This window comes from Nyctibius grandis, chromosome 6 (assembly GCF_013368605.1).
Source record: "Nyctibius grandis isolate bNycGra1 chromosome 6, bNycGra1.pri, whole genome shotgun sequence".
NCBI classification, from domain to species: domain Eukaryota; kingdom Metazoa; phylum Chordata; class Aves; order Nyctibiiformes; family Nyctibiidae; genus Nyctibius; species Nyctibius grandis.
In genome coordinates, this window is record NC_090663.1 from 43,627,010 (window position 1) to 43,641,753 (window position 14,744).

General features: G+C 39.7%; 1 protein-coding gene across 3 annotated transcripts in view; it reads right to left on the reverse strand.

Moving 5' to 3' along the window:
* The window catches only part of GALNT7 (polypeptide N-acetylgalactosaminyltransferase 7), a 74,824-nt gene that overhangs the window by 18,702 nt on the left and 41,378 nt on the right, over window positions 1-14,744 (reverse strand). For all 3 annotated transcript variants that reach the window (XM_068403154.1, XM_068403155.1, XM_068403156.1), the window contains exons 3-4: window positions 6,276-6,442; window positions 133-263 (exon numbers count right to left, since the gene is read on the reverse strand). In XM_068403154.1, coding sequence (XP_068259255.1) covers window positions 133-263; window positions 6,276-6,442 — 298 coding nt within the window. The remainder of the gene's footprint in view (window positions 1-132; window positions 264-6,275; window positions 6,443-14,744) is intronic.

Below are 14,744 nucleotides of genomic sequence, written 5' to 3' on the forward strand. Positions count from 1 at the left end.
AATTAATATCTTTTTAAAACAATATAGGCAACACAATACTATGTTTCTACACATCTATTTGAACATAGAACCACCACCACCTCCCCCTCAAAAAAAGAAAAAAAAGACACTTGTGTATGACCTGGCTCCTACCTGTCCAAGTTTAGCCTTCTGGGCCCCAATGCTCCTAGCTTGGATTAAACCTTCTCTCCTCTCATTTCGAAATACCTTTACAAGGCCGTTCCACTGCTTAATATACTCATCCAGCCTCTCTTTTAAGTGTGCTATCAAATAACAAAGAAAAAAAAATATTTTGGTACAGTTTAATAATAAACAGTTTTGTACTCTTAATAGAGCCCAAATCCAACTCTACTTAAAAATATCTACAGACATCTAAAAGAATATTCAATTCAACTGCTCATATTCCCGCTCACAAACACTAAATCTGAAGAGATCAAGACTCGGAGTCTTCATGGCACAGCTTTGTCTCTGACTTCATGGCACAGGTTTGTCTCTGGCACATCTGAAGAAAAAGCAGCTGAAGTGGTTGGCCACGGTACAGGGAAGCCGGCTGCACAACTCCCAGTCACTTCAATATATTACATTGTGGTTTTCAGGTCTTCGCTTGCATTTCAACTTCAGCATAAGGTCTTTCCTCATCAGGTAATGTCACACGTACAGTTGAAGGCACCACTTTTCAGTTTAACATTTCTCTTCACTCACTTCCCGCCTCACAAAACTTTCTGTAAGTCTATTAAATCTGGAAACCTGAGACAGAAACCCACCATACTCAAATTACTGCCCTCCCTCATCTAGACCTGTTCCCTTCTTGGCGTTGAGGTGGCCTTATGCTCATCTTCTAATGAAATTAATAATAAGAATAATTGCAGCAAACAAACTGTGGCTCATCATACTGATGAGACAGGAAACCTTTAGCCGAAGAGACTTGGTCAGTAAAGGGATGAGTAACCACATAAGAATCAAGACGGGCTATGCTTAAATGGTTACAGATTTGTATTTGCACATTGGTCTTTGCCAAACTAATCTGGAAACCACATTCCTACCACACAGTTTGAAAAAAGGATCCTAGTGTTGCATAATATTTTTGCACAGATGATTCTGTTGAGAAAACTCACAAAGGCAGAACGGCTGGCAGTCAAGCACTTGCTGTTTGAGGCTAAGCTGATTTAATTACTGGTGTTCATTTAAAATCTATTTTTGTACTGAACGGCTCAAAAGAATTGCCTACAGCTTCAGTTTCTCTCAGTCGGGAACCAAAATAAACCACCTAGGCTACAGCCAAGGCATCCATGCACTGGTTTGCACCAGCTCCGAGGGGCTGCTGGATGCCAGGCTGCGCCGATCTAACAGGAGAGTGGACATGCAAAGGTGGAAGGAGGATGTCCCTTTCAGCAGCAACATTTTCCACACCCTGAATGAAAATTATTGAAGTCCAGAGCTTGCTGCAACTTACGTTTCAGTATGTTTTATATTTTTGCCAACAGTATTAAAAAAATTCTAGTTTAAACAAAAGCTACATATAAATAATTGAAACGGAAATGGTGTTTTTTGGAAGTGAAGTTTCCAAACTTGAATATTCAGCAATTCTACCAAAGAACAATCTTCTGAAACTACTATCTTTTAATACTCTTATTAACCTTCCTCCTCACCTTTATAAAAGAATAAATTTTCTCAACTGAAAGTTTTACGTATCCTCTTCTTCTTTCCCACACACATTTACAATTTCTTTTGTAAATCCTTGTGTGTTAGGAAAACCTCAAGGAAACATAAATATCAAACTAGAGAAAGAACAATTTAATCACATATGCTGTATGGAATAACATGCCATGTGATATATGTAGAATATATGATATGATAGCTGTGATATAAATTTTTATAGGATAAAATCAACAGAGTTATGCAGTCATACTGATGTGGTACTAAGAGAATCTTTGTATCACATCATTATTTATTCTGCAAATTCCAAGTACATGTCACAGAAGGACTGTCAGGAATGTTTTAAAGATTTAAAATGTGAAGTTATTTCCAGCTCTCCTGCCTACGAAGCCAAATGTTTTAGTTATCAAACGTTCAACTATGTAAGGCTCACAGGGAGCTGTAAAAACCTGTCATATTAATTGTGTAAAGCTTTTCTACAGTACACGTCTCAGGACTTTGCAGTCCATTATCTGAAACCGCGCCAGGGTTAGCAGCAAGTGCTATTTCCCACAGGAAAACTGAATTTTTCCTCCTTCCCATACTACAAGGCCTGCATGACAGTAGTGTATAAAATCCTGACACTTTTACAGTAAGAAATACTGTTTGGCCAGTGTTAAAATTTTGTTCACCTAGAACGTGCGTTTATGATATCTGTCAACAGCCTTGCAGCATTCTGGTTTTTGTTCAAAAATGTGTATTTTACCCTTCAAAATATTATAACCACCAATCTGGTCTTCCCTTGTTTAGGTTCTTCTCTCATGTCTCAGTGCATGATTAAAGCACGAATCAATGTTTTTTAAAAACACGTCCTTTCTCCAAAAGATCTTAGGCATTGCAGATTACAAGGTGGGGTGGAAGACGAAAGCAGTTTTTTTTCCCCTCGACTCATGGATGCCAGTTTGAGAACTAGAAAAACGGTATCAGAAGTCCTCCCTAAAGAAGCCGCCTCCAAGTCCCCTGTGCTGTAATACTACTAACGTGGAGCTCTCAGCTCTAAGACAAGCACTGATTAATGCTTCAGTGTTTCCCCACTGCAAGCACTGTTAAACAAGTTAGTAAGAACAGTTACCTGTCTATGCTCATTACTTCTCCTTTGGTTATCTCATGGGATGCTGCATCAGTGGGAAACACAGATAATAGCGATAAAGAAAAAATAAGTAAAGGCAAAAGGCAGACAAAGCCTTTAAACACTACTAGGAACACTGGTATTCACTCACAGTCACTCTGTACAGGTGCATGGGCTACAAAAAGTGAGCTGCACTAGCCGAGATATTGACCTCTATGCTTCAGAAAGAAATAAAGCTACATATGTATTATGTAAATACATAACCAAGTAGTCGTTGAAGACTCATATACACAACTGTAATTGTAGGGAGCTTTGGAAAATCTGGCGTTATGAATTCTCATTGCTCTTCCAGAACAGCTGTGTCCTCCACACAGCTAGCACTCACAGCAAAATAAACTGCTTCTATCAAGAAACACAAGAAAAAACAGGGGAAAAAACCCCTATGTGCAGCAGCGTGGCCACACTGACACTGTGGTAGAAGATGCTGCAACGCTTCTTGGACTCTAACATGTATTAATACAGAGGTCTCCATTGAAAATATCAGAATGAGCATGATTCAATTAGCTTGGCATCATCTTCTTGTTACTGTTCCCTTTGTGCTTTGACAAAGGAAAAAACACCCGAGCAGAATTCAGCACATCTCTCTGTGCAGTTCTGCACAGTCAAACCTCGCTGTTTGCAGAAGAGATTAAGGAAGGAAGGGAGAGTGTCGTTCAGCAAAAAGAGTGCTCCCAACTGACTTTATACAAAGAATTATAATGAAAAGAACATTTTCCAAGCATTGCAACTGTTCCTCCCTGTAAGGCATAACATATATAAGCTTCTATGCAGCTGTAACTCCCTTCTGATGAAAGAGGATTTCTCGTAAAGAAGGACAGGCAGGGTTCCTTATGAGGCAGCCTTTAGAAGCGTTTGCAACCGCTATGCTCCATTTTAATTTTGTATCGCTGGAGGAGGTGGCGGCTAAGAAATAAGGACAGCCACATTGAGTGTAAGCAAACACCTACTCAGTCCAGCATTTGTGTCCCTCCACATCGGTCTCAAAGAGCGCTGAGATGCTCTTTGCTGTATGGAAAGACAGCTATGCAGTGTGCAGTCTGAAAGCAGGTGGGGAAGGAGAAAATCCTGTATCTGTGCTGTCAGCACTGCCTTTCTTCTGGCTGAAAAAGCATAAAGCCACCAGCAGCTCTGCTGTGATTAAGAGTGCTTGTGTTCTGCAGCTCTCCTAACAACTGGAGATCTCTTCAGGCGGCTTGGCACGCTTCGCAGCCCATACTAGTTCATGCTTCTCTCTGGGGAGAAAGAAGTGGAACAAGATTCTACACTCTCGGCCATTTTTCATCTAGAATGCAATCTGAATTACTGAAATTAAGTTAATTATGTTTACCAACTAATGGCCTAAAGCATTTCAAAGAATTATTATAGTGAAACAGTATAGTTGCATCAAGGTGTTCCGAGTCATTCCAGTCCATGCCTGTTTTCCAGTCACTCATACATGAGAAAATTGCATCTTGAACTTGCTTTACTGAATCTTCTGATTCAAGAAAGTTATTTGGGAAAATGAAGTGTGGGAAATACAGACACGAGTCTGCTGGATGTTAGGTTCAGGCTAGCTGTATCTGCTAACCATTCATATATGAGCAGAAAGCATAAGTAAAGTTCTGTATTTCAAAACACATTTCTTGAAAAATACTGGCTTTATTCAACAATTGTCATATATTGGAAAACTGTAGTACGAGTTGCTACGCCAGACAAACACATTCCATGAATTACATAAACATAGCACAGAGTCAGCTACAACTCATGTGAAATCCAAGTACTGAGTCCAATCATTAGTAAAAAAATTTGGCAATTTTTCTAGAGACCATCAGAGTCATAGTTATTTTATAATAAGTCAGTCCTTGAATAGCTCTGAAGGAAAGCTGTGATCCCAGCTGAAAAGGAAAAACACAGCACATGTCTCCTGACTGAATTTTTAAAGTTATATCCCTTAGGAGAGATGATATTTTTGTTTTATAGTGTGTGTGTATACCTAGACCAAAATCCCAAAAGCTGTAAAAGGATACAGGAGACTATAATGTAGCATTCAGTATCTTTATTAGACTAAGCCAGATGTATTCAAGTTTACAATACAGGTAACTTTTCCTCTCCTGTAAAACAAACAGAAAATGATACCTACCTACCTACAGGTATGATGTAAAAATTAACATAAAATAACTATTTTTAACAGTGATTTATACTCAAAAAAGGCAACTCCAACTATGTGATCAGTTCAGTTTTCAAATTTATAGCGGTACACTTGCAGAAAACAACTCCTCCCATGAGGCTGGAACTGGGAGAAGCCCAGATCACTTGATAAAACGGAGAGTTTCAGAACAGAGTCATCTGCTTTCCATGCCACTACCCAATTCAGCTATTATAAAAACAAAGAGGAGGGTAAAGGGAACATATCCTATGCTGCTGACCAGTTCAAACTTTCCTGTACTCCTAAAAGCCATCATCACCATTGTCTAGAGCAGACTGTCATCCTGCACCCTCAAAGTTATGTTTTTTATTTATGCGCTTACTCTTTTTCTCTGTCAACTTCTATTCAAGAACTATCCTGCAACAAAATCTTGCAGAACGCGCAGCTTTGGTGCACTACTTTGAAATTTGTTTAAAGTTTAAAACCAGACAGATTTCCTCTGTATCAATCATTTTGTATCTCTAGCATACCACTTTCAGTTCTCTGCATTCAGCCTTAATTTGCATAAACGCTGAAGATATCACCATTAAAGGAAAAAAGTAACTGTATGTTTATATTTGTAAGAATCACTCGTAAGTACATACATCCTGACTATAAACCAAGAGCAGAATGTATATTATAAAGGAAGAGGAAAATCTCTGGATTTCTGAAAATGTTGATATGCAGGACTAAAAGAAAGGCAGAAAGCAAAACACACATTCTTAAAAGGCCCTTCCCCCACTGAGAAACAAATACCTTAATGTGATGTTTACTTTAAAAAGGATGTTGGAAATGAAAAATATGTTGACAATGCATCCGAATAATTCAATAGCCTTAGATACATTTTTATAATAGTAAAAAAAAAAAAAAAAAAAAAAAAAAAAAGGAATCTGGATTCCTACATGGAATAAAGAAAGAAATTATTCTGAACAGGCTTAACTCAAACTCTTCCAATAATCTTAAAACCACTTGTTTTCACAAGAGCTAAGAGAGGCACTAGCCATCCCAGCTTTTTACTATATACTGCTTCACAACCACGGTAAGAGGCCCCACCACAAATATTCTATTTCTAACAGCTGAATACACATAAATGATTGCCACCTTTATGAAAATAGTTCATTAGAAAAGAGCCTTCACTTCACTGAAAACTGAAAGGACTGAGAAGAAGCAACTTAATTTTCTTGCAGAGTCAGCTCAATCCATGGCAGGTAATAAATCAAAAGAAAACTATTTAAAGAAAATAAGGTTTCCTTTTCTACAAGTAGTATGTTAATATTCCAAATATACCTTTGTTGCTAAAATCATCAATCAGCACAATTTCTGCCAAGTATTTCCTTGGTGTTCTCTTAATGACACTGTGGACTGTCCTCATGAGTGTGGACCATCCTTCATTATGGAAGACAATGACAATGCTGGAGGTGAGCAGGTTTTCATCATAATGCCAGTATTTGCACCTGTAAAAAGATTTGATTTTATTAGTTTTCACATTGTGATTTACAGAACTGCTCAGCAACATCTTTGTGCAAGTGAAATCTTCACTGATGGTTATCCTTCAGATTAAAGAGAAACAGGATATAAAAAGTAATACAGCTGAAGTGCATCACAGAGGTACAAGGCCCAAAGAGCAGCTTGCTTCTAGCCAGCAAGATTTTTTTTCCTCCTGAAAGAGGTAGGATGCAGCTGGTGAATGATGACTCCTGCCTCAACAACTACATGCTTCCTCCTGTGTAGGGGGATAGCATTGCACAGACCCCGCCAAGAAACATCCCTACCACTGCCACCACCACCACCACCTTGCTACTTGTGCTGCCAGCAGAGAACTGTAGAAGAAAAGCTCCAAACTGCAGCTGCCAAGATTGGGGTCTTCTTCAAAACATCAGATACCACGATTTAGGATGGACTGTGCATTTGGCTCACCTACTGCGTAACACACAATAAGTGCTGTTTTCCTCTAAGCTTCTTTAAATCAGATTTACCCAGTAGAAGGACTGTCTATAAAGCGTTCCTATTGGCTTTATACAGTCTACATGCAGAATCTGCATCATCAGCACAGTCACAAACTTTGTGGCAAGGCAAAACTCATTAATTTCTGCCCTTTCCCAATAAAATAGATTTAAACATAGTAAGTAAACTTGCTAGAAGTACAGCAGCAGCACATGAAATGCTCACGTCAGCTGCTCTGCATAAAACTATCTCCGTTTGCAAAATCTATCAGAAAAGCATAGATGCACATGGGAAAAATACAATGCCCTGGCAGACAGGACGTGATCTTTACAATTTATTATTCATAGTTAAACTTTCAGGTATAACAAATGTAGCTAAAAAAAAATGACCTCACCAAACCCATTCAACCCTCCATTTCCTCCAGTCAAAATGCAGATTCACATGTTTCACCAGATGTAAGAAAGTAACAGCTTTGGCCAAATTAATGCAATTGTACATATTTTTTGAACAGATACAAATAAAAATAAAAAAAAAATAGACTGCCAAGGACAAGTTTCAAACCTGGCCCAATTTCAATGGGCTCCTTCCTTGAAAGAAAGGAGAAGGAGAGAAAAAAAAAACACAAGAGAGGTGAGAAACCAAATAAAAATAGTGCAAAAACTCAAAGGAATAAATTGAGAAATTGAACACTGAAAGGCTGCCAAATCTTAGAAAAAGGCCAAGAATTTATCGATCATTTGAAAATATAATGCCTATATAAAATTTGACAATAAATGCTATCACAATAACAAAGAACACAAATTTTGTTCAAAATAAACATTTTCTAAGCCTACAAATGCACTGAATGGACACTGAAGTAACAGGTTCAATCAAGCATGTATCTGGCTATAATACACATCTTTCTCGTAGCCAACATGACAGATCACAATTGCACTAACCTAATGTGCAAGACTAACCAGTGTCAGAAAGAGTAACATAGGAAATGTAACTATTGCCTATGTTCATCCCTATCAAATTTTTTCAATGTAAGCATCTGTATTGGTGGGTTCCAGCTTGGCATGCCATTAAAAGCACTTCTGTACCCATTTAGCACATGTTGTATTTCAATTTCCCTGTGGACCTGGACTCAGGTCTTTCTTCCCAAGGGATTACAGATGATTTAGAAACAAGCAACATGAGTAATTCAGTCCACACTTTCCAATATTTATTAATCACATTTATCAACAATGGATTTCATTTGCAATTGTAATGTCCATTTCCCCAACTGCATCCCTAAATAAAACTGTTCAGTCTCCCTAATTACAACTAGTCCAGATATTCCCGTACCTGATCACTAGGCTCCTTTTCCGACTATAATAATACAATTCCTGTCACCAAACCCAGAGACATAGCACTTTTGATTTCAATGTGCAAAAAACTTCCTTTTTTCATCTTTCAGCAAGTAAAGTCTCTAGTAGAGAGAATGTGACCTTCCAAAGACAACTATCATGCAACTCTCCAGCCTGTCCAGGTCTCTCTGAATGGCAGCACAGCCTTCTGGTGTGTCAGCCACTCCTCCCAGTTTTGTGTCATCAGCGAACTTGCTGACAGTGCACTCCATTCCCTCATCAATTATTAATGAATATATTGAATATATTGAGAGTATCTTTGCAAACGGCTAAAATAAAAACGGCTAAATTTTATTTCTCTATATACAATAAAAAGCTTAAATGCACAAAAACATTCCTGTGTTTGAAAAGAAATTACCTTAATCATCAGAAATCACGAGAGTTTCTGAAACTAAGTTAAGTTATACATGGAAAGAACTCACATAACAGATCTATAAGTATTTAAATAGCATTTCTTTGGTGAAGAAGGACGTATTTCACTTATTGTCAGGCAACAGCATCAATATATATTTCTCACCCACCAGAAAAAAAAGAAATTGGCAGAAACACTATTAATTTTGGTCCTGTAGGAAAAGAAAAGTACAGAATCAAAATAATCTATAACTAAGTCCAATCTAACAAGGCTTTTATTCTCTTAGTCAGGCATGCTGTAAGGAACCTCTGAAACAGCACGATCTCTACAAGCACGGTTTACTGACTAAAATCCTCCAGCTCAATTGTTTTTACGCCTGAAGTAGCCGCAGCTAATCAAATTTATAAGCTACCAATATACAAGTGCTAGACAGACTGTTTAAAATGCACAGTTCAGGCCACCGATGGCTTCCTCCCACGGATCCCTCTCAAAAGATTTCAGCTGATTACACATTGCAATGCTCACATCTGTAGCACAAGCAGTTAAGCTGTCCACAACTTTATTTAGCCATTTGCAAAGATAAAATGGATATGCTACCTAGGCGCATTAAGCCAGCTGTGTAAAAGAAAGATTTTCCATTGTGTGTGTAATAACAGGTTAATAACAGAACTGTGTTTGCTGTAACACATGTACTTACCTGGATTAATTTTGGTGATAGAGTTATGTTAAAATTGAGGAAAATGTGGTGTTATACATTAAAAATCGGAATGCCATTCGAGAGCTCCATGTAAAAGGCAGTGGAAATTAATGGCACCTTTTGCCTCAAAGGAGAAGGCAGTATCTGATGCAGGTTGCACTGTGCCGCTGACTTGCGCCTTTAGCAGTTTACCTAGGAAACTTATTTGCTCTCCAGTTAAAAAGAAAGACAGCTACGACATTTCAGACTGCCTTCAACAACAGAAAAGCAAACACTGCAAAAAAACCCAAATCTTTTGGTTGCTTATTTCTCCCACTTCCTGCAGTGTAGGTAAGTCATATTTAGGAACAAAACGGTGACGAGCATAAGAATGAAAGAAAATAAGTAACTTAACGTAATTTTAAAAAGCCAAAGCTATTACAAAAGCCTGAACTGAACAACACATCTGTGAGCAATTTATAAGCATTTTTTGATCTGTATTTAATACATTTTTAAAACATAAAACCAGAGTTCTAGACAGGCTTTTTGCTACATATCCAACTTAATCTCCTCAAATCTGTCAGCACGTTTTACTTTTTAAACTTGAAAAATTATGTGTTGCTAAACGTGCCATTTGCAAGCCATAAAAACACTACATATATACCTCTAGTAAGATCATACCTTCATTTTTTTCCAGAGGCTTTAATTTACTTATTGGACAGTCCACAGAGTGACTCATCAAGCCCATAAGCTCCAAAAAGAGAGCAGTAACTCCTATGCACAATCTTGTCTCTCATCTTGCATTGAGAATTAGAGGCTTGAAACATGGCAGTTGTTTTAGATACGTGCAATTAATAAATATTTTAATCTCTATGGCATTTTTTCCCAAGAAATGTGAATGCTGCTCAAGTATTTGAGCGACAAAAATGAGGCGCCTCTGTTCTCTTTCCCTTCACACGCACAGGGAAGGCAGCAGGGAAGAGCCTTCCTCCAGTGGAGCAGCACTGACATCCAGTGGCTGGCAACCCAAACACCAAGAAACCATAAACGCATTTTCCTTGTGTTTGAAGACGAATTTTACAGCACTAGTTTCCCTGTAAATTTTACGCACCAGAAGAGGAAAACAAAACGCCTGGATTTCCAGCCTCATGCTTCAGTTTTAAAAGATAGGGTCAAGTGGATATGGGTGTCCAGGCAAAAGCTGCAAGCTATCAAAAACTGGCATGGGCAGATTCAAAGTACAAAAGGGTCTGTGACAAGGAGGATTTAAATACATTTCAACCTCCACCTTCATTCCCTGGGTGCTGTCCTGCCCACATATGGCAGCACGGTGCCCTTTCACTTATAGCCTGCAGGCCAGCTGTGGTGATATGCTGTGAAAAAAACTAGTAAACATGAACTCACTTAAAAAAAAAATTATTTTAAATTCTTCTTGGTAAAGCTGAGAGGATGGCACATTGCAGCAGACATGCAGGAATGAGAGGGTAACATTAAGCAAGTCTTGCCTCTAGACACTTCCCATAACTTTTCCTGACCCCTGTAAAGAGTTATTGTATGGGGCAAGAAGGAGCAGGCGTGCACAGATCTGCAAAGGGCTGGCAACACCCTCCCTGGGCAGCGCTGCAGGGAAGAACAGCTCTGTGTGCTTCCCTTCCTCAGGAAACTCACAAGTGAAAGGAAGCAACACCTTCAGATCAGTCTATGAATAAAAACTTCCCATCCCCAAATCAGCACTGGTATTGCTGAGCAAAAACATGGACTGACTCATCACTGGGGCAAGAAGAAACCTTTCAAAAGATACAGCAGTGATCTAATGGAGAACCAGGGTGAGTAATGTTTCTTCTATTAGCCCGCATACTTAAGATGTGAATTAGTCCTACTCCCTCTCTCCACCCCTGCGAGGGAACAGCACTGTTGGAGACCGTGCCACACCAATGTCCCTGTCCCTTGATCACAAAGCTGCGCACCAGCCACCGCAGGAGAGGAGCCCTTTTACGGGGGACCCCTCTGCACAAGAAGCTGGACATCTGGGCTGGAGCGCTCCTGGGCTGGAGGAAATTTCTGCTCTTACACCTTTGTACTCTATTCATTGGCTTGCTCTTACTGATGTCCCCTGGCCCCACAAATGTGACCACAGGTACATGCTCCAAGGACTGGATGACCCCATAGCCTCTCTGTTAGCAACCACTGCAGTTGCAGATGTAGGGTCAAATTTCCTCAGGCTAAAAAAAGCCCAGGCTAGAGGATGCTGCTCCTGGAAAAGTAATCCAGACATCAAGCAAAAATGCAAGAAGCGAACAAGAAGAGCACCTCAACAGCAATTTAAGTGTGAGGCCCAATCAGATAGATACTTAGAGGGCAATCTGAGATCTTAAGCCAACAGAAGTGCTTCTCATGTCATCCTGAATTCCTAACTTACCTAGCACACCAGCACCTAAGCTCCAGAGAAAAGTAAGAGGTATCATGACTGCAACCGAATCTCTATCCTGAAACCATCTTCCTCACATCAACTATCTAACTAGCACCTGCACTTATCAAAGACACATCAGGATTTTAAAGCACTGTGCTTGTGTGTCAGACCAAAACACAGGGGCACAGATTTCTCTGAGATAGCAGGCAGCTGCCTTCGCATTCCTGTAACCGCTCCAGCAGCCAACTCCTAAGCAGCTCAACTCGGCTGCTTCAAGCTGAGAGCCCTGAATCAGTACAAAGCCGAAGGTCTCAATTTAGCATTTATCCTGAAATTGTAATTGACATTAAAAAATGGACTCTCTCTTCTTCATTAATATAAAACTGGTCATAATTTTAAATTGTATTTTAAGTTTTATTTCATGTTTAAAGTGGTATGAGATTCACAGTGATACCAATTATCACCTACTACTTTACAGTGCATGCATTTTCTTCAGTCTTTGAGAGGGTCTAGCACTAGCAGAGCCCAAAAATCAGTCAGGAGCTCTGCTTTCATTTGCAGCTTCCTTTCCCAGTAAGCCCTGTTCTTATCTTATAAGGAGGCAGTCGTTCAGCAGACAGCATGCTGTTTACATGCTTTAATACTGAATTCAGGGCTGCTTGTTATTTTAAATCATCAATTTATTATGACTACTGCAGTAAACTGCAGCTACTCCCTAGGAAGACAGATGAGAGTTTCTTTCACAGAACACCTTCAACAGTTTGCTCATCTGTACGGTTGACACTGCCAAGGTCCTAGCTGAGACCGGCTGCTTGATGCCTGCAAGCCTGAAGGATCATTGCCTAAGTCTAGAGCAGACAGAAACAGATTACAGAACTGGGCATTTCTTCGTTAAGACATAACTAAGTAAATCTGATGTTAACACTGGATTTGTTACCTATGAAGCCTTACAGGGTATTCTTATGCATCATAAACATCAATGTAAGATTATAGTAGTCAACTTAGAAAACAGGGGTTCTAGAAGAGAAGTGAACAGACATTCCAAGTAGGACAGTTTGATCAGCTGAGTAATTTTTTTCCCTTCACCAGACAGCAGCAAAACTTCTATTACACATACCTAACAGCTTAAACCTACAATGAAACAGCATTTCCTACTTTTACAATAGCTACAAGCTTTGACTATTTCCATTCCTGAAGTAGCCCACAAGGCTATGTCACTAAATTTTGTTATTAATGCCCCTGGAAACACAAGCTACATCTCCTATCATACCTCTGAAAGTGTCACAATCCAAATTCAGGGCAAGGTTTGTACAGAGATCAAACATTAGGGGTAATAGGAAAATTAAAGGAATAAACTTTGCATTTTTTTTAATCACAAGATTCTCACTCGTAGTATCACTTGCCCAACACTGAAAAAGTTGAAGCAATAAACACCACAGGGCAGGAAAGCTGGGGCAGATGAGCAGCTAAAATAAATTCCCTTCCTCGGGGAAGCCACCTTACAGAGAGATGGAGCCAAAGCGCTCTCTCCAGTTTTGGTTTGTGGTGCAGTACCTCCCGGCAGGTCTCCAGCCCTTCTGCAGCACCATGACACACCCAGAACTACCGCAGGCAGGAGACAGGGCAAGCGGATCACCCGACTCCAGCACGGGACATTGTTGTGGGTCCATTGCGATGCGCTCCCCTCTCCTAAGGGGGAGCTAAGAGGCTACAGCTCGCTGCATGTGGCAATTCTCGTAATTTCTCCACTGAGGTGGGCACGAGTTTAGCTATGGCTTGATGCATTGGCTTACGTACAGCTCAACAGTCCAGGCTGTGCATAATTTTGGATTTATCAAACACTGCCAGGTTTTACCTAATATAATAAACAAAAGGCTAGAAAGAAGCTTGGGGCAGTGGGCTCAGTCCCACAGAAATACTTCTCTTCCACCATGCCTTGCTCATCAGATATTAAACCTTGAAGTTCCTGCCCATGCTCAGCTGGACTGAAATAAAACTTATATCATGCAAGTTTATTTAAATGCTGTACCACAGTAAGTTCTGGTTAACAGGAACAAGACAGAGCATAAGAAGTTAATTTCATTTTTTAGTTTCACATTCAGATTACAAATCATTTGACACAATGCTTCCTCCATTTGCCCCGAAATTTCTATGATGCAAGACGGCACCTGGAGGGTTACACAAGCAGCTGCAGGAAACCTCTCAGACTGTTCTCTGCCCCCTCCTCCTAAGTTAAGGTTTGAGGCAGAATTTAAATATACTCGAGGCGCTGCGCTATACATTTTGGTTGAACAAAAGGTCCTGTTCAGAGCTCGGTCTTCTCATTTCAGATGCACACACACAGGTAAGTAAATTCAACTACAGGTAATGCACCCGGTGCCTCCATCAACTTCTTTGTACTCTTTGGGTGAACTATTTCTCTGTTGAAACTTAAGATTTGAAACGCTAGCAGCCAACACTAAAGAGGCCCAGGATCCACCTTCACTGTAGTTTTCACTACTGGGACCTGAAACATTAACAGGAAAGGCTTAGTTTTGCTTTAAGGACAATGCCAGGAATTCAAATCTTTCCTGACCACAAGGAGATGCTCTGACGATACATGGCTAATTACATTTTAGACGCATTTTTTTCCTCCAGGAGCCTTACTAGCAGTAAGGCAGCTGATAACCTGCAGTAGCAAGCCAGCCTTCCTGATTTAGTGGGACCACTATAATTCACCTGATTCTCAACCCCAGCTCTCACTGAGGCACACAAAGATTTATGTGCATACTATAAAATTAATTTTCTTGGTTACAGAACAGCTCCAGTGTACTATGTGGCACTTGAATAAAAGATTTTCCCAAGGTACCATGTGAAATGAAACCAAGTCCCTAATGCTCCACTTCCAACGACACAGATACCAACAGTAATTACTGAAATCTTTTTTCGTATAAAAGTTTCAAAAATGTAATTTGCACAGTGCTATAATTAAGGAACTAATCACATT